General features: G+C 43.6%; 2 protein-coding genes across 7 annotated transcripts in view; one reads left to right on the top strand and one right to left on the bottom strand.

Moving 5' to 3' along the window:
* Positions 1-10,015, top strand: part of ALDH5A1 (aldehyde dehydrogenase 5 family member A1) — a 32,798-nt gene extending 22,783 nt beyond the window's left edge. Inside the window, exons 8-10 of the mRNA XM_004432074.3 lie at positions 944-1,113; positions 4,354-4,412; positions 6,036-10,015. Coding sequence (XP_004432131.1) covers positions 944-1,113; positions 4,354-4,412; positions 6,036-6,241 — 435 coding nt within the window. The 3' untranslated portion in view covers positions 6,242-10,015. The remainder of the gene's footprint in view (positions 1-943; positions 1,114-4,353; positions 4,413-6,035) is intronic.
* A 3,699-nt stretch (positions 10,016-13,714) lies between these two features.
* The window catches only part of KIAA0319 (KIAA0319 ortholog), a 104,484-nt gene continuing 98,836 nt past the window's right edge, over positions 13,715-19,362 (bottom strand). For 4 of the 6 annotated variants that reach the window (XM_087438090.1, XM_087438093.1, XM_087438089.1 and 1 more), the window contains one exon: positions 13,716-16,715. In XM_087438090.1, coding sequence (XP_087294216.1) covers positions 16,537-16,715 — 179 coding nt within the window. In that variant the 3' untranslated portion in view covers positions 13,716-16,536. Of the gene's footprint in view, positions 16,716-19,362 lie in introns of all 6 variants that reach the window. The other 2 variants (XM_087438095.1, XM_087438094.1) reach the window with 1 other exon arrangement.

Here is a 19,362-nt window from a genome sequence, read left to right on the forward strand (position 1 = left end):
ACAAAGATGAAAAATATGACAGAAATGCAAAAGAAATCAGAATCTAAGGTGAGGGGGCTATCCATTTTAGTAATAGTTCTAGAAAGAAAAATTGAGAAGCTGGAGGGAAATGGCATTATCAAATAAATAATAAAAACGTCTTAGAGCTGGAGGAAAATAATCCTTCAGATTGAAAGATTTCTCTAATTGTCAAGTAGAGTGAATGAAAAGAGAAACCCAGATATATTTTGCTAAAATTTTAGAATGTCAGGAACATTAAAGAAGATCCTAGAAGCTTCCAGAAGAGGAAAAAGCTACCCACAAAGGAGTGAGAACCATTTTTGAATCACACTTTTCATCAACAACACTAGCAGTGGAGAAGTGCACTCAAGGTTGTGAAGGAAAATTATTTTGGATCAAAATTCCATTGCCAACCAAATTGTCAATCACATAGAGGACAAAGTAAAACATCAGACACGAAGTGTCAGAAAATTCAGAGAGTAAACCACTCTCAGGGAACCTTTTTCGAAACAACTGCTTGAGGAGAATGTATTAGAACAAAATGAAAGCAAATTCCAGGAAAGAGGACAATGTGGGATTGAAGAACCTGGAAGTAACCCAGGAGTGCAGTGAGAGCAAATCCCAGGGAAACAGCTGAGCATCAGGCCTAGAAAGACACCAGTATATACGTATTAGACCATCCAGCCAATAGTGAGATCAGACAACTGAAAAGCAAAGAGCAGGGAGAAGGCAGCATTGCACACACCACGTGCCTCCTTAGTGCCTCTGTATCTCTGCATATTTGGTTCTTTCTACCTAAAAGGAACTAGGATACATTGTTTTTAACCTATTTTCTTTTTTAAAGTTATAGTTTTCTGCAGTTTAAACATTCAGCGAGATTGTGTCATTTCCAAAGTACCCTCAACCAACTTTCCCAAGGGCTCTTCTCGTTCTCTTCACACAGGTAGAAAAACACGTGAGTGATGCAGTCTCCAAAGGGGCCACCATTGTGACAGGTGGGAAGCGACATCAACTGGGAAAAAATTTCTTCGAGCCCACCCTGCTCAGCAACGTCACCCGGGACATGCTCTGCTCTCATGAAGAGACGTTTGGGCCTCTGGCACCAGTTATCAAGTAAGATCATGCAGCTGGTAGGAAGAGAGGAGAAAGAATAGAAAAGAAAAAGGAAACCTATAGAGAAATCCAGTTCATGTGCTGTTTTCTGGCCTGGGTGGGGAGGAGGCGGGCTGGAGAGGCAGAGAGCTGTGTTGTGTCAATGGAAGAGCCAAGTTCGATTTATGATTTAAGAAAATTTGTTTTTATCATTGCCTAGGTAGACCACAACATTTACCAGATTCTTGGCTTTCTTCTTGCTTTCTGCTGAACTCATTTTTCTTCTTCAGGGAGTACATCCTCAAAGAGTTCTCTCAAGGGAGTCTGTGGGACTGAGCTTTCTATGTTCTCGTGTGATCTTTTATCTCACGTTCACAAGTAAATAATAATTTCCCTGGATGAAATTCTAGGTTCCACACTTTGAAGATATCACTCCGCTGTCTGCTTATTTCCAGAGTTGTTACTGAGAAACTGCTCTCTGGTTCTTGTTCCTTTGAAAGGGATCTGCTTTTTCTCTTTGGAGACTTTTGAAATCACTCATGGTCTTGGACATTCTTACATGTTACTGCTGTGGCACTTGTGAGTTTTTTATTCTGAGGTCCTAATGTCTTCCTTTAATATCTAAAGGGTTTTGTTTAGTCCTGGGAAATTCTTGGTCATTATTTCTCCAAATATTTCTCTTCCCTCCACTGATCCTTTTCTACCCTTTTAAGAAGTCTATTGTAGTGATATTTCCACTGCCATCTTCCACTTCTCTTAACTCTTGTTTGTTCCTTCCATCTCTTCATCCATTCCTGATGCCCTCTAAGAAACTCCTTCCCCTCCATCTGCCAGCTCAGTAATTCATTCTTCAAATACATCCATTCTGCTATCCAACCCATCCACCAGGTTCTTTATCGCAACAATTATTTTTTTCATCCTTGATCTCTCCAGTTGGTTCTTGCCTATAACTGATTCTTCCTGCTTTATTATTCCCCCTTATTTTGCGTGGATGCTTTTCCTTTTCTTACGTTTTTATTCTGTTCCACTATTTTTGCCTCCTCTGGTACAGGTTGTTCTGTTTATCTTTCTTAGTCTTGGAGCCCTCAGATGTCTTGTCATTTTCCCTGTGAACTCATCTTTAGCCCCTTGAACTGCTGGCAGCCTTGGCTAGTAATGTCTGCCTTAGGATTGTAGTAAAAGGCTTAGATGGTAGTTTGTGCTCCCTCTGATACATTTGGAGGGCGGAGGGTTGAGCCTCAGGGAGGGAGCTTCTAGTATTAAAATCTGGTCTCAACACCACTCCCCTGCCCTAGGCATCCTTTGCCCCCAGGGCTGTTTTACGTATAGTAATGGGTGGGGAGAAGACGCGTCTGGTTCCTGGTGCTCCTACACTTGTTTTGGATCGCTCGCTTAGCCAGCTGGGCTTGAGCACTGCCTGGGCCCCCGCTGCCCTGAGTTGGCCCTGCTGCTTTTCTGCCCATAGCAACATAGCATTGGTCCAGGGATCCAGGTCTGTGGGCAGCAGCACCTGAAATGCCCCGGTGTGATGGGGGAGGTACAGCCCCACCTCCGCAGGCTCCGTAGAGCTCTGGCCCTTCCACCCCCTCCATGGGTGGCCCCCAGCTCCCCCCCTTGAGACTGTCATTCCCCCCCAGGATCCAACCACTTCTTGGCTTCCGGAAGTGTCTTGCCCTTTTGGCGTTAGTTGTTGATTGAGGTTTTTTGAGCCGTGATTCTCTGTCTCTCCTCTGGCATCTCCAGCATCGGATTGCCAGAGAGAGCCGGCAGCTCTCTGTGCTGCCTGTACCATCTTGTGCAGGACAGAAATCTTTCTTACATACTTTGCCGGCTTTGTTACCATCTTGCTAAGGAAGTTTACATGTTAGTCCACCACTGGGGAAATGAACCACTTGAAGGACTTTCATCTTCTTTGTTTTAATAAAACTTTTTTACCTAGACTGTGAACTTGATGTTTTCACAGGAAACGTCAAGGATGTAGTGGTTAGAAGGCAGGCTTGGGAGTTGAATGGGGTGTAAATTCAGGCTTTGCTACTTCATACCTTGTACCCTTGCACGTGTTAACTTCTCTGAGCCTCAGGGTCCTCATATGGGAAACAGGATAAGAACTAGTTCCTGCCTCACAGGGTAGTTATCAGGTTATATGATAGAATGTACATAAAGTGCTTAGCACATTGTCTCATAATATTATGGTGGTGGTGGTGGTGGTGGTGTAAATAAAATGTAAGTCAGGGAGGGGACCCAGTGGACTCCAGTGTCACCACTCTCTCCTTCTGGGGCACAGAGTGGTGGGAGCACAGCTCCGATGTTAGCAGATACAACGGAAAGGTGAAAATCCTTAATGATGTCACAACTGATGATGTGATTGCTATATTTTTAGGGCTAACTGGAGAGTAGGGACATTGGGGATGCCCTGTTTTTCTGTTCTCCTGTGGATAGCATGGCTTGCTTTGTATGTTCAAGTGGAGAGAGAAGCCCTAGGAGACACAACTGGTCATCCTCAGAACAACCGATTCTCTTGGGGTCACCATCCTTGACCTTCCCTCCCCCAAAGCTGCCTTCTTCTCTCCCAGTCTTCCGATTGTATTGACTGGGGCCCAGAGCAGCCCAGCCAGCTCTGCCTGGTGCCTCCAGAGAGATGCTGGTCCCCACTGCTGGCAGATCTCTGAATTTAGGAATTGGGGTGCTTAGAACCTTTTGTCCCGGTTACAACTCTGGGGCAACAGAAAAATGCCACTCAAATCTTGTTCCAGAAATAAAATGATAAAGCTAGAAGAGACTGCACAGGGCTTTGGTGCTAGCACTCTTTGATTCCAGAAAGGAACAGACTCCCAGCACCATCACTGTAAGTGGTAAAGCCGACATTAGAACCTTGGCCCCAATTTCCTCTGGACGGTCTTCATTCTACTACATTATGGTTGCTTCTAAACTATGCAGGTGTTATAATTGTTGTATATTCTCAGTAGGGAGCAAGAGCAGTAATCCTTTTCAAGGCATTTTGTTTGACATTCTGGGTATGCTGCAGTTCCCTGCACGTCAGCCTCCCAGTCTCCTGTTCCCTTAGAAGAGAGAAGGCCAGTCTTGAACGCTGAGTCATCGCAGCACGTGGTGCTGTTTTCCTCTGTACTCTGCCCTGCAATCTCTTTGCAAAACTCCCATTTGCCCCTTGCTGTTATTTGGAAACAAATTGGGAGAAAAGACAGCTGGGTTTATTTATTCTCCCTTACAGATTTTGCTGACGACCCATCTTGACTTTGGCAGGTTCGATACAGAGGAGGAGGCGGTGGCGATCGCTAACGCAGCTGACGTTGGGCTAGCAGGTAGGCAGGCGGTGGTCCCCCTCAGTGGCCATCATGATCATTTCTGGAGCTGGTGCTGGGGTCTGCCTTTTAAACATCGCCCTGGGTTTTGAGAAGGAAACTTCATTGGAGCAGATGTTTTGTCGCTTTCCCAGGGACAAGGGCAGATTTGTGCAAGTTCACGTTCCTTTCCCTTGTGCCCCATGATGCACTTTGTGAGCTCCTTGGTTACTGCTGGGTGAGCAGTGGGAGAAGACGCAGTGCAGATTGTTCTAGAATCACAGATACCCCATAATTCCCATGTTCTCAGAGGCTTGATGCCTGGAAATTCCAAGGGCTTTTCTCCCATTTTGCTTGGCTCCTGGAAGCCTGAAGAGAAGAGGGAGTGCTAGACTGAGGGCACCAGCAGAGAGCATCAGGGATGGTGAAAGGAGCAAAGACAGTGCATGCGGATGCAGCCTCACTGAGTGGCCGCCCTTCTTTTAGTTCGGAGATGGTCAAGGTGGCCACAGTATGTACCCTATTACCCTGACAAAATTATACGTGCGTAAATGCACTCAACAAAATTTATTTAGCATCCACAGTGAATGAAGTACTGAGAAAGCTACAGAGACATAAAGATAGAGCTGTAACTCTGTAGAAGCTTCCCCTCTGGGTGTAAGAGAACTGTTTATAACCAGAGGAAGGATAAGCTGCTGGGAATCTCTCCCCACGCTATCTACTCCAAGAGTTCTCATAAAGCCGGGGTAAGGTGTGTGCACAGGTGCCTCTGCAGTGCTGAGTCAGTGTTCCTTTCTTCCCTTCTCAATGGGATGATGGTGGAGGAAGCCCCACCCTGAACTAGGTCATAAGTGATGGGCAGGACTCTGACTGTGCAGAGATTGGAGGAGAGTGATTCTGGGCAGGGATCCAGAGAGTTTAGAAGTGAAGTAAGAAAGGGCGAGGAGAATTTGGAGAGGATGGTTGGTGATTGGAGTAATGGAAGGTAAAGCTGCAGATGTTGATTGAAACCACATTAGGAAGGGTTTGAATACCCACTAGGAATTTAACCTTATTTTGTAGATAACAAGGAGTCCCCGGAAGGTTTGGGCAAAAATATCACAAGAGGTGTGCAGGATGGGTGGAACAGTAGACAGCAGGAGCTGGGGAGGTTGTTGGTACAGTCCTGATGGGAGATGGTGAGAGCACTAGGAAGAGTGGAACAGAAGCAGAGGGATGCTTTCCAAAGGTTTGAGATAAAGAAACAGACAGGACCAACTCGGGGCTCTATATGCACAGGAGCAGGGAACATTCCAGGCCCGAGTGACTAGACAGACAGTCATTAATGGCATCCTCAGCTTCAGACCTGATTTCTTTTTTTTTTTTTTTTTTAATTTTTTTTTTTTTATTTTGTTTATTTATTGTTCCCCCAAAGCCCCAGTAGACAGTTGTAGGTCATAGCTGCACATCCTCCTAGTTGCTGTATGTGGGACTCGGCCTCAGCATGGCCAGAGAAGCAGTGTGTCGGTGCACGCCCGGGATCTGAACCCGGGCCGCCAGTAGCGGAGCGCGCACACCTAACCGCTAAGCCACGGGGCCGGCCCCAGACCTGATTTCTTTAATGACTATTCTACGAGCCATCTATGTCCTTTATCTCTATGACAGGTTATTTTTACTCTCAAGACCCGGCCCAGATCTGGAGGGTGGCAGAACAGCTGGAAGTTGGCATGGTTGGCGTTAACGAAGGCTTGATCTCCACTGTGGAGTGCCCGTTTGGTGGGGTGAAACAGTCTGGCCTTGGGCGAGAGGGGTCCAAGTATGGCATTGATGAGTATCTGGAACTCAAGTATGTGTGTTTGGGAGGCTTGTAGGATTCTTCGGTTCTTTAAAAAATAAAAAAAGAAAGCTTATCTACATATATGAGGACATGCCATCCATTATTTTAAGTAAACTTGTAGGTCACCTGAATTACGAATTTTTTAAAGCTCATCCGGTCCTCGTAATCTTAAGCAGATGCCCCTCCCCTTACCTCACTAGGGACCAATAGATGCCACGTGCCTGTGGCTGCAGAATTCCTGAAAACCAGCATTAGATTTATAGAATGAAGCCCTGGGACACCACCATAACCCCATCTGCCTCAGAGCAAGATGCAGCGTGAGGCAGGCTGGCCCCTGCAGCCTCATCACAAGGGCTTGATCAGTGCCCATGGGCACTGACACGACCATCTCCCACGTGGCTCTGGAGCTTAGACCCAGAGGGCTGCAGGGGAGACCCCTGAGTATGACTGACGGGCTGGTGAGGGGCACAGGATCCCTGGCAATCTGCCAGCTCAGCACTAAAGATGCTGTGTATTCAGAGGTGTTGCTGCAGAGGTTGAATTAATCATTTTTAAGACTTCTGAAATAGCACAGAATTGTCTGTGCTTCTGTGAGGAGTGAAGGGGCACTTCTCCCTTTTTCTGGATGATTTTTAATTTATTTTTAATTAATTTATTTTTTTTGCTGGGAAAGATTCACCCAGAGCTAACATCTATTACCAATCTATCTTCCTGTGTTCGTTTTTTTTTTTTCCCCTCCCCAAAGCCCCAGTGCATAGTTGTATATTCTAGTTGTAAGTCCTTCTAGTTCTTCTATGTGAGCCGCCACCACAGCATGGCTACTGATAGATGAGTGGTGTGGTTCCATGATGGGGAAATGAACCCAGGCCACTGAAGTGGTGAGAGCGCTGAACTTGAACCACTACGCCATCAGGACTGGCTCTGGACGATTTTTTAACCTGAAGTCTTCATTGTCCTAAATTTACTGCTTAAAGATTATATTTTCATTTCTGTCCTGTTTTCCATTTCATCTTGTTTCCTTTAGGAAACAAGCCCAAGTGTAAAGCAAAGAGCAGCAGAGGCAGCCTGGTAGAATGGCAGCCCACACAGGATGGCTCCTTCACTGAGTGGTAGCTTTGTTCTGTGGACATGCCGTTCAGCAGCTGCCCTCCCTCATGTCGAGTGGAGAGTCTGGATACCTTATATAGCTCGATGGGATACTGTGAGCCTAAGAAAAAGTACCAGTATTTGCAAAAAAATGAAAATTCAGTGTAAGTACAGGAGCCATTATTGTTATGAGCAGCACCACCCAGCCCTGCTTGGGCATCCAGCAGTGGCTTTGCCAAAAGAAAGGCCACCCGCCCACCCACCTGAGCCTGAGTAAGTGGTTGTCCCCTGCGGCCTACTCTTTCTGTCCTCATGAGGGGCTGCTGCTTCACCCCCAAAAGAGCAAAAGCGCTTTCCCCACCGTAATCTCAAAAGGAAAAAGGATTTCCATCGTGGCCAATTCACCTTGTGGGAGAGGCATGAAGCCTTGAATTTCAGGCATCTCTTATCCAGTACGAGTTTTTACAGTTCATCGTTTTAAAAAACAAAAAGAAAAACCCTATGACCGGTGTTTCCTGTCACTCCAAAGAAAAACTCTGATTAAGACAATTCTGGGCTTTTCTCATATGTCGCCCATCTGTCCTGATATACTGAGGAAGAGGAATAAAGGCTGTTCCAGGCTGAATAGGCAGAGACGAAGCTCCTTCCTTTCCTACTTTCTCATGTGCGGAATCTGTGACATTCTGTGATTATTCTGGGTAGTGGAAGGAAAACGTGAGAGAAAGTAGTGCTAGAGGCAATTGCTCCTGAACCCCACGCAGTACTTAGCACTCCTCCCTGAGCCGTGGGGCAGCTGTGGATGAGGAACTCAAGCTCTGGAATATCGCTGTGCACAGGAACAACAGCCAGTCCTGGAGCTGCCTGACCTGGATTATACCAGCCGGATCTCCGAGGCCCAAATCCACCTCCGAGTGACATACATTGCCCAGGCCCTGCCAAGAATCACATACATAGCATGTTGACAGTTAATTTCTACTTTTTGTTTTAGTTTTTAGGTTGTTTTATAACATTCTAATTACTTAAAATTTCAGTGTGTCCATCTGTTTTCTATTAACAATAAAAATGCTCTAACATATTTTAGAAGTCTGGAGTACTGATGTTTGGAGGTATTTGGAGGAATACATTCAAATAAGTTTGTAACTTTGTAAGCCAGTGGATTCCTTGGTCGGGTGGCAGATTTTCAGTTTTCTTGTATATTTGGCTCACTGGGTAGATAAATTGAAGGCCAGAGACTGTGCAATAGCTTTGATTAATTTTGTAATTAAAATAATTTGAAAAGGAAATAGCTTACTGTTTAGTAAAATTGTTCTGGGTTGGGGGAAGAAAGAGAAGTGTTGTTCAATGAGCATTTTTTTGGCTGTTTTTGAATAAGGTAACCATATGTGATGGAGGGGATTTTTTTTTTTTAAATATATTTTACAACATGAAAAGGACCATTAGACTGGGAGCTGGCAAACTACGACTTACAGGCCAAATCTGGCCTGCCACCTGTCTTTGTACAAGCCGGAACTAAGAATGGTTTTTATATGTCCAAGTGGTTGGAAAAAAATCAAAAGAATAATATTTCATGACACGTGAAAATTATATGAAATTCAGATTTCAGTGTCCATAAATAAAATTTTATCAGAACACAGCCACACCCATTCGTTTACTGTATGATCTGTGGCTACTTTCTTGGCAGAGTTGAGTATTTGCTATAGAGACAGGATGGCCCACGAAGCCTAAAATATTTACTCTTTGGCTCTTTACAGAAAACATTTGCCAACCCCTGATCTACACCAACAGGAAGAGACTGACCTTTCTGAGTTTGTCAGGCATTATTTCTTTTTATTGAACACCTGCTGTGTAAAAAGTACTTTTCTGGGCATTGTTCCAATGAGTTCTCACCGAGAATTTCCTAGCAATTATCACATAACTCAAGTGAAATTACCCAGATAATGTATCTATTGGCCTTGAAAAAGCACTTTCTCAATTTACTTCCCCAGCTAGGCAGTGATTCTTATTTAAAGAGCTCATCTGGGGCCGGCCCGGTGGCACAAGCGGTTAAGTGCACGCACTCTGCTGTGGCGGCCTGGGGTTCGCCGGTTCGGATCCCGGGCGTGCACCCACACACTGCTTGGCAAGCCATGCTGTGGTGGTGTCCCATATAAAGTGGAGGAAGATGGGCACGGATGTTAGCCCAGGACCAGTCTTCCTCAGCAAAAAAAGAGGAGGGTTGGCAGATGTTAGCACAGGGCTGATCTCCTCAAAAAAAAATAAATAAAGAGCTCGTCTGTTATCTTTATCCCTTTGAGTGGCTTTTAAATATGGTTTTAAGTCAACTGCTGTTTCTTCTACCTTTATTCTTATGGAAAGACTCAATGAAAATGATGATCAGAAGCACAATGCAAATAAATCTATTTTATTCTTAACTTACGTTAGTAACTTTAAATTGTGCCACGTGACTGCCTTCTCTGAAGGCTGGAGACCAGGGTTTTAATTAGTCAGGTACAGCTATTTTAGATGGCATCTTACTTGAATAATATTTATGCTGTGATTTTTTTTGTGCTATATTTTGTGAGATAAAACTTGAAAATAATTGTAGTGGGAAGCGTGTAAACATTTTTGCTTTTCAAACATGTGCCCATTACTCATTTAACAGTTTTTAATCATTGTGTACGTGTATTGGTGTCTTGTCAACAGAGTTGTGTGTGTGTGATTAATAAATGTTGAATTAACAGAATTTCTTGTTTCTGTGTTAAGGTTTCTGATTGTGGCTTTTTTCTTGCCAGTTCATCATTTGAGTTTGTATTGGATATTATTAGACCTATTCAGGTATGTGTGAAGGGTAGCAGAATATGCCACCCCCAATACGCCTCTTTGGCATAAGGATTATTGTGAGCCGAAGGCAATCGAGAAGAGGCAGAGACAAGAAAAGCTCTCTGCCCTCCCCCTATTTGCCTAAAAGCAGGACATAAATTTACAAAAGTGTCCCCCCACTCCCCAGGAGGGACAAAGTTTAATCACAGAGACAACTCTAGACCGTGTCAGGCTGGAAAGGGCACCAGAAGAATCTATATAACACATTTTACTAACTAGGCTTTATCTCCACCCCTGGAAGCCTACAACTGCTTTCCTTTGTCCTGTCATTTCTCCACAAATTTATTGTTCTTTGTTGAAGATGCTATATAAGCTGGAGTTTTAAACCACCTCTTTGAGTTACTCATTTTTCCCTGCATATCTTCCATGTATACATGAGGTATACATGTTCATAAACTTCTATTTGTTTTTCTCTTATTAATCTGTCTTTTATTACAGGGGTCTCAGCCAAGAACGCAGGCGGGCAGAGGGAAAATTACTTTTCCTCTCCTACATGTGTAAATGGTGCTCCCTCCCCTGAGAGCTGCTGGGCAGTGGGTGCCTTGGGCCAGGAGCCTGCATGTGAAATTTTGTACCTCGCATCTACAGGAGAGCCTCTCCCATGGTCATGCTCATTAAACGTTTGCTGAACTAAACTGAGAATTTACCTGGTTTGCAGATGTGGCTGCCTAAGAAAGGAGTATACCACAAATCTTTTAACTTTTTATTTTGAAATAATCATAAACTCACAGGAAGTTGCAAAAGTAGTAGATTCTTGTGTACCCTTCACCTAGCTTCCCCCAGTGGTTAACATCTTACATATCTAACAAAACATCAAAACCAGGAAATACATACTGTTAATACAGACTTTATGCCGATTTCAGCCGTTTTTACGTGCACTCATTTGTGTGTGTGTGTGTGTGTGTGGTTGTACCCAGTTTTATTACATCAGTAGGTAGATTTGTGTAGTCACCAGCACAATCAAGATACAGAGCTGTTTTATCACCACCAAGGAAATCCCATTATAGTTAGTTGGCTTTGAAAGTAAAGTCACTTGGCAAGGTTTTTTTTAACTTTTCATTTAAGTGTAACATACATGCAAAAAAGGGTACGTGAGTGCATAAGTGAACAGCTCACTGAATTTCCACAAACTGAACATACCCCAGAATCAGCACCCAGAGCAAGAAGCAGAACACTTCTGGAATGTGTTATGCCCGTTCTGGAATGGCTAGTTTGCTTTTCAGTGAAGTTTTTGGACTGCAGGTCTCTCTTGAGGGTAAGTGCTGGGAAACATCTCACTTTTCCCCCAAGATCAACAGGATAATACTTCAGCTTTGGGGAAACTTCCAAATAAGTTTTATGCTAAGTCTTAGGCTAACTCAGACATCAAAACTTTTTTTAAAAGTAATGGAAAGCCATCACTGTTGAGATTATAAAGCTTTGGTTCATTTACTTTAGAAAACACAGTTTTGGGGGCCGGCCCGGTGGCACAAGCGGTTAAGTGCGCGCGCTCCGCTGCAGCGGCCCGGGGTTCGCTGGTTCAGATCCCGGGCGCGCACTGACGCACCACTTGGCAAGCCATGCTGTGCCAGCCTCCCATATAAAGTGGAGGAAGATGGGCATGGATGTTAGCCCAGGGCCAGTCTTCCTCAGCAAAAAAAAAGAGGAGGACTGGCAGATGTTAGCTCTGGGCCAATCTTCCTCAAAAAAAAAAAAACACAGTTTTGGTCTCTCACTAAATGAATACAGAGCTCTTACAGGACTGAGAATGATCTAGGAGCCATTTAATTAGTTTTGCTAACTACAATAGTCCTACTCCCATTACCAGCATCTTTACCTCAACAAGTATTTACCTCATCAAAGTTGCTAACGGATTAGGTTAAATGACTTGGGAAGGAGGGAACTTGTTCAAGGGAGAAAAAAGTCTCCAAAAATGGATATATTGTATGATTCCATTTATATGAAACTCTAGAAAATTCAAGCTAACCTATAGTGACAGCAGATCAGTGATTGTCTGGGGAGGGAGAGATGACAAAGGATCCCAAGGAAATTTTATCTTGATTGTGGTCATAGTTTCACAGTTGTACATACTTCAAAACTTAATCAAATTGTACTCTAAGTATGCAGTTCATTATAAGTCAGTTATACCTCAATACACTATTTTTTTTTTAAGTCAACAAAGCTTCAATTCCAAGACTTTTAACCCAATCCGGTAGCTCTTTCTCTCCAATCAACCCCTACTAGCTGCATAACAGGGTGGCAGCACTTATAACAGCCAGGCATGGCTGTGAGGTTTTAGGGACTCAATAGCTAACACCTTACTCTTCCCAAGTTCAAAGCTGAGAAAGTGATGTAGGAGTCACACAGATGGAATACAAAATGTCACCCTGATTATTGATAGGCATTAGATTAGGGGATGTGACTTAAGCACGCACGCCTTTCAGTCTAATTTGCATTTCCCCCAACTGTGGGCCTTCTCCAGCAGGGGGCAGACTGCCCATTAATATCAGAGCGCCCTAGTATGTACCTACCGTCTCTGCAGAGAGAAGGCAGGCAGAGCTGAGCATACTCAGTTCCTCCCAAACCCCTGGCATCCCACGGGAAGAAGGGAGCCAGGGGTGTTACTCAAGGCTTCAGCAAATTTTTTCTATAAAGGGCCAGATTGTAGACATTTTGGGCTTAGGACACAGTCTCTGTTGATTGTAGCACAAAGCAACCATAGACAACACGCACTTACTTTCCTGTAAGTTCCACGTGTCACAAAATAGTCTTAAGATTTTTTTCAACCATTTGAAAATGTGAAAATTATTTTTAGCTCATGGGCCACCCAAAAACAGGTCATGGGCCAGTTTGCTGACTCCTACTCAAGGGAAATCCCACTACACGGAAGTGTGGGAGATCAAAATTGACCACCCTGAAATATATCTATCTCTTTACCTTGATTATTTTCTCTGACGGACATTTGGCCTCCCCCAAACTGCCTAAAGAATTTAACATAGAAGACCTGTTCCAGGAAGGAGTTACTATCATATGATGGCTGTAATATAATGTAAAATAGATGTTACAATAGTAAAGGCACCACAAACCCCCTTATCAAACATTCTGTCTGTCTCTGGCCACACTCTCTAGGTGGCCCTGCAAAGAGTTGCCAGACAAACATTTACATTTATAAGGGAAATCTCTATTTGTAAAGGTATTTCCGTCTCTGTACTAGGAAGAGGAGGGATGACTTCATCTCTAGAAACTTATCAGTACGGAAGGAGAGGACTTAAATTTGCATACCATTGATTACTGTGATTTCTGTCTCCCTTCTGTCTCCCTCCCCACCCCCAACATCCTCCTTTCTCTTTAGCCGAAGATGGTATTTAAGATGAAAATTGCTGCTATTGTGTTGAGAAACTCAGTTTCCCTGGTTTGTCCCATGTATAGATGTTATTAAACTTGGTACTATTTTCTCCTGCTAACCTATCTTTTAATTATTGGCCAGCCAGAAGAACCTTAAGGGAAAAGGCGGAAGAGGATTCTCCCTCTTCCCCAACAGAAGCATAAAGAAAAAGTATTTCCCCTCTAACAACTAGGAGTTACAGAAAATACAGACACCTTTATTTAGATTAGCACATATGTTTAATAGTGTCATATTAGAAATGATACATGGGGAAAAATAATACATTTAAAAAAATAAAGCCAAGCTTTAAGTCAAAGTCCATGATAGCTTGGTCACACACAAAAAGAATGGTGCTGCCCCCTCCTCCCTGCCCAAAAAGGAGGCATCATTGACGTGCTGCGTGGATGTTTTCTTACCTCCAGCATATTCTTTAGTCATAAACATGCTTGGGCTCTTAATGTGAGTTTGAATCCTCCTTCATTGATTTTTAACCAGCAACTAAGAGTCTTGTTAGCCTGTAAGCCCTACAAATGCCCTCTCCCACATTCTAGGGCCCTGCTTTTCTGTCTATCGAAAGCTCTTGATGAGATTTACCTTCCAAAGGCTCTTAATAATGAGCACACCAGACAAAGAATGCTGTCTGTCATTCTGTCTCGTGCTCTGCTCCTCTGATAAGTAAGTGGGATAACGAGAGAGGACCCACTTTCTGATCACTATTGTGTTTATTTTTGATTCACCGTAGCATCAAGATCCTTTTGTGTGGAAGGGTTAGACAGGCCAGTCTGGGAAGGCCAGGGGCAGAAAGGAGTGGCAGAAGCAGCACTTTGCAAACCAGGAGGGGTGGCCCAGGGCTGATCCCACAGAAGAGACAAAGAAGCTTCTCTCCCTTTGTCTTTTGTTCTCTTCACACATCAAAAGCAATTCCTCTTAGTCCTAGGAGCAGATGGTCCAAAAGGTCCACCAGAATTTGCCCTCCAACAGTTGAGGCCGGAGTTCTTTGTGTAGTGGAGGGAGGTGGGTGGAAAGCATGAACTTGGCAGCTTAAAAATTTGCATTCAATTCCCAGATCCACCACTTTTTGGCTGTGACCTTGGGCAAGTTACTTAACCTCTCTGGGCCTTTAGATCATTATCTGCAACAAGAGAACAATAACATCTCCTTTTCAAGGATGATTGTAAGGATCAATTGAGTATGTAAGATGCGTGTATTATGTACATAAAGCCCTTAACAAATGATGGCTCCCTTCTTCATTGTACTCTACTGACCTCATATTTGGGCTGCCATCCTCTATGCCAGAAATTTCGTTTTGCACAAAAATAACATAACCCTGGTCACTAGGTAGGACATATTTTAAGTTTATGAAGATAAATATTGTAAAAAGCATCACATTTTCCTCCTAACACCATAGGTAGTGTTAAACTGGCTAGCAATACAGAAAGTATCAGCATAAGCAAAGAAAATTATTTTAAAAATATATTACACTCCTATACTTTTTAGTTCTGCCATTCCCCATAAAGTACAACAATTGAAAACAAGATGGTCTCATGAGCATGAATATTACTGGAGAGAACAAAAGCACCTGAAAGCTTATTTTTTTCAAGGGCCCACAGGAACTATTTTCTTCTTGGCTCCAGCCCTGGTGATTTAAACCTGATGGTTTAGTCGCTTTGCTTCTTCACTTCACCATAGCAAAGGAATCTTAGTTTTTCCCTCATGTTCCAGAAACTTGTGCAAGAGAATATTGTTTAGGTGCGGTCATGCCGGACGCCACAACACTGGCTCTATCCGTGATGGGCCCCGCCTCTCGTCCCAGTCTTCTCACAAAGAATGCCAAGGGCACCACCCAGGCCACCAGCCTCAGGACCAGGGGTGGAGGGGGAACTATGATCAGCCAACCAACTTGTCAGGCTACAGTTAACTCCAGTTCATTGCTCTGGGGTGCTGCTTTGTGGTTGGGGATGGGTGTTTTTCATACATTTAAAATGACTTATTTAGTAGAAAAACTGTTTAATAAATATTTTAAACATATGAAGTGAATGTCTATGTCAAGTTGTTATTATGGAAAGTACCTGTAGGGGCCGAGGATCAGGAGCGTACCATCCTAATGAAGACATTGTATCTCCGAGGTGGGAATATATACAGAGTTGCTGAGTCCTTATCCCTACCTATGGCAATATGGTACATACTCAGTAAACGTTTAATGAATGGATAATCACTTTTATTGTGTTTCATGTAAACTGGGGCTAAGGGAGGCCTCAGTGTAGTTTGTTCTTCTAGGAGAAAGAAAAGGCAAAGGATGTTAAAATGCCAGTTCAACTTTCAACCTACAGGTCATTGAACCTCACCTCCCTTTCGATTGCCTCCAGTTCTCAGAATACAATTCTTATTGAGCTCTTGAACTTGCCGAGAACTGCTTTCTAGAAAGAGCACAGAAACGGCGGTTGGCCACAGCAAAGGAGCGAAAACAGGAGGGCTTTGCTCTGTGCAGGGGTCACGTTCAGCACAGAAACGCTGCTGCACGGAAGACAACCCGCACCTCTGATGAACTCTTTAGTACACACAGCCATCTGACTTTATGGGTCCTACCAAGGAAACCATGTTCAGAAAGTCGTCCTTAAAGGCAATCACAGCTCCTAGGAGAAATCAGCCCTACTTAAATTCATGTGTAACTAAGGGTCTGCGGATAGAAACAGGTATGAATCTTTACTTTAACATAGGCAGTATACTACTGTGCCAGCTACAGAAACACAAAACTCTTCTAAGTATATACCTTAGCGTCTTACTCAGCCTTTATTCCTATTAACAAGTGTCCCAGGTAAAAGAGCAAGGTTTTTGTTTTGTTTTGTGTCTCAAAAATCCCAAAACAGGTCTTTTTAAAATATGGGGACGCACACCGAGCCCAGCGTGAGAGGACGTTAATGCGCTGTTCTAACAAGAGTTAGCTTTGTGTTTTAACTCCTATCGACTGGTCCTGGATTGAAGGATTCCTGTGGCGGTCCTTCTGTTTCACAGCTGCTCCATTATCTGTCCTTTGAGCAACAGCTGAAGGAAGCTCCGTTTCTGAGGGAGCCATTCATGGAAACCTTTGGATTCCCTCTCTCCATCCTTTCTCGGCTGAAGATTGTGTCCTGATCACTGTCAAACTCAGACTCGGAGACCATCAGGCTGGAGTTGTGCTCTGTGCTTCGGTGCTTAATGCCTAGGGAGAAGCGGACAGACACAAAGGGCGTTTTTCACTCCCAGCTATCATCCTGGTTGAAGAGCACGGAGTTGTGCTCTCTGCACCTTCAAAGCAATTGCTCACAACACAGCAGGAGGTTTGGGTTTCCTAGTGAGTAATAACAGGGCTTTGGAATCACACTGGAGCTTGAGCCCAAGCTTTGACACATACCAGCTGTGTGACCCCGGGCATGATACAGATGTGTAACCTCTCTGGGCTTTCAGGCTTCTATTAAGTTGGGAGATGAAGCATCTACTCCATGGGTTTATGGTGAGTGGAGGGATTCAGAACAGGCATCCTCTAGATGTGCCACTCTGGCATGTGAAATATTTTGAGCTAACGGAGACCCTACGGGCTCAAGAGAAATTTTTACCTTTCCCTTGAATTTAAATTGGAGGCCTTGCCCATAATAAGAGTTATTACCAGAAATAACTTTTTATGACCTATCTGTATGGCAGGGCAAACCTCTAACTGTTACAGAACATCTGCTCTTCTTATCATCCTGTGAATTACCCTCCTTCCCTCTGAAGCCTCAGGCCCCTATCCCATTCCTTAGCTCAAGATGGCATATAGACCTCACTTTACCTTTCTGTCTCTCAACCTCTCGTGTATGTGGGGTTCCCATATGTATGAAATTAAATTTGATTTTCTCCCATTAATCTGTCTCATGTCAATTTAATTCTTAGACCAGCCAGAAGAAACTAGAGGGTAGAGGAAAATTTCTTCCTCCCCCACATAAGGAATAAGTGAGGTAGTGCGTAGAGAGCTCTTGGCCAGCATTTAGCACACACTAAGCACTCAGTAAATGAAAGCTGTTATAATTTTACTGTTTGGTTCAATTAAATATTTTTGGTAGAATATGTGATTGCAGGGGTCAAAATAAGAGACAGAACAGGTATAAGATATGATCTCTGCTCTCAACGAATTTATAATGTCTAAGCATTTAAGACAAAGACTCATGAGAAGATGCTTCATAACAGGCAAGACATTTTTAAAAATAAATCTTATATGAATCAAGAAGAGATAAGCACACACTTATCAGCGGGGGTTGCTTCAGTGATGGTTCACATAGGACAGGATTTGAAGATAGTAGATATGGACAGGAGAATAAGGGAAGGGCATAGAGTATACAGAGGCATCCAGAAATATTTGAAGAAAACAGTCTAGAGCCAATGATTCCTGGAGGAAATAATGAAAGAGAGGCTGGGACCTCACAGAAAAGCACATGAGTACAAGGTAAGCCGTGAAGTGTGGATTTTATTCTATAAGCAAAGGAGTAACGTGATTATAATGTGGTTTTAGGAAATTACTACATAGTGTGCAGGAGAAGGAAGACGGACAGTAAAATGGGGATAATCATAGCACATATCTCAGAGAGCTGTTCATAGGATTGGAATTAAATGGGTAAAGTGCTTAGAAGAGTACCTAGTACATATTAAACATTAAATACCTGTCGACTATTATAGTTAGTATTAATAGTCCAGAAGTGAGATTACAAGGATCTAAGCTAGGGTGGTGATGATGCGAATGGTGAGGAACGAGGGCAAGACTAGGCAAGATGGGATGGTTGAAGCTAGAACAACACACCCTGACCAAGTACTAATGACCGAGGTTTAGAACCTGGTAATAATAAGAATGGGGCTCTGTGGATAGAAACAGGAACATCAGAAGGATGAGTGTATTTTAGGAGGAAGATAGTTTGGATAACGCAACCTAAAGCACTTTGAGCTCTTAGGTATAAAGTCACTTTATAAAACCTCTGATATTAAATTATGTAAGGTAAATGGTGAGCCCTCAATAAATGTACGCAAATTTTTGTATTTCCTATGAAGCTTTTTCTGCCAAAGTCCCTAACTACACTCTCCATACACGATCAGTCATCCAGCCTGTGTGCCCACAGGATATCATCCCTGCTTCTGTAGGACTCCTGGGGCTCTGGTATAATTACCCTCCCCTGGGCTGTGAGCTCCCATGAAGGCAGGCATGTGCTCCATTCTCCTCTCCGCCTCCAGGGCTTAACCCCGAGTCAGGGCATAGGGTAGGCCCTCAGCATTTACTGTGGACACTGGTGTGCATCTCACAACGTTGAGAAAGTGATTATGGCCCTCTGTAAGAATTAATTTAGTTATAAATCCAGAATTATAACAAATCCATAGAATCAGTGCGAAGCAGCCTCAGAGGGCCAGAGAGGGTTTAATCAGTCTCCAACAGTTAATAAACGAGAATCAAAAAGTTAACTGAGGTGGACAAGGTGGTTCTAAGCATAGAGACCCATTCACTTTGTGAAGAATGTCAATTTTCTGTAAAAAGCCCTTTGTGTGCATCTATATAGACAGCTAATTGGCTAATGCAGGTGCTGGAAAATGTTGATTTTGAAGTCTAAATGTTCTTTTGCTGCGTTTCTGTGTAGCAGACCTAAAGGGAACAGCATTCAGATGAGCTGGGGTGAAACAGCATCACAGACCCCGCACCCTCCAGCCATGCATAGAGAAAAGCCAGGCCCTGGGACACCCGTTTGAAACGCAGTCTTTGTCTCGCAGTCATTGGTCGGTGCTCAGTTGATAATAGGCATTTCATATCCCTCACCCATTAACATCTCAAAGCTCTTTGCCAAAATGACATTAAA

This window comes from Ceratotherium simum, chromosome 13 (genome assembly GCF_057802395.1).
Source record: "Ceratotherium simum simum isolate JZ-2026a chromosome 13, ASM5780239v1, whole genome shotgun sequence".
Lineage (NCBI taxonomy): Eukaryota > Metazoa > Chordata > Mammalia > Perissodactyla > Rhinocerotidae > Ceratotherium > Ceratotherium simum.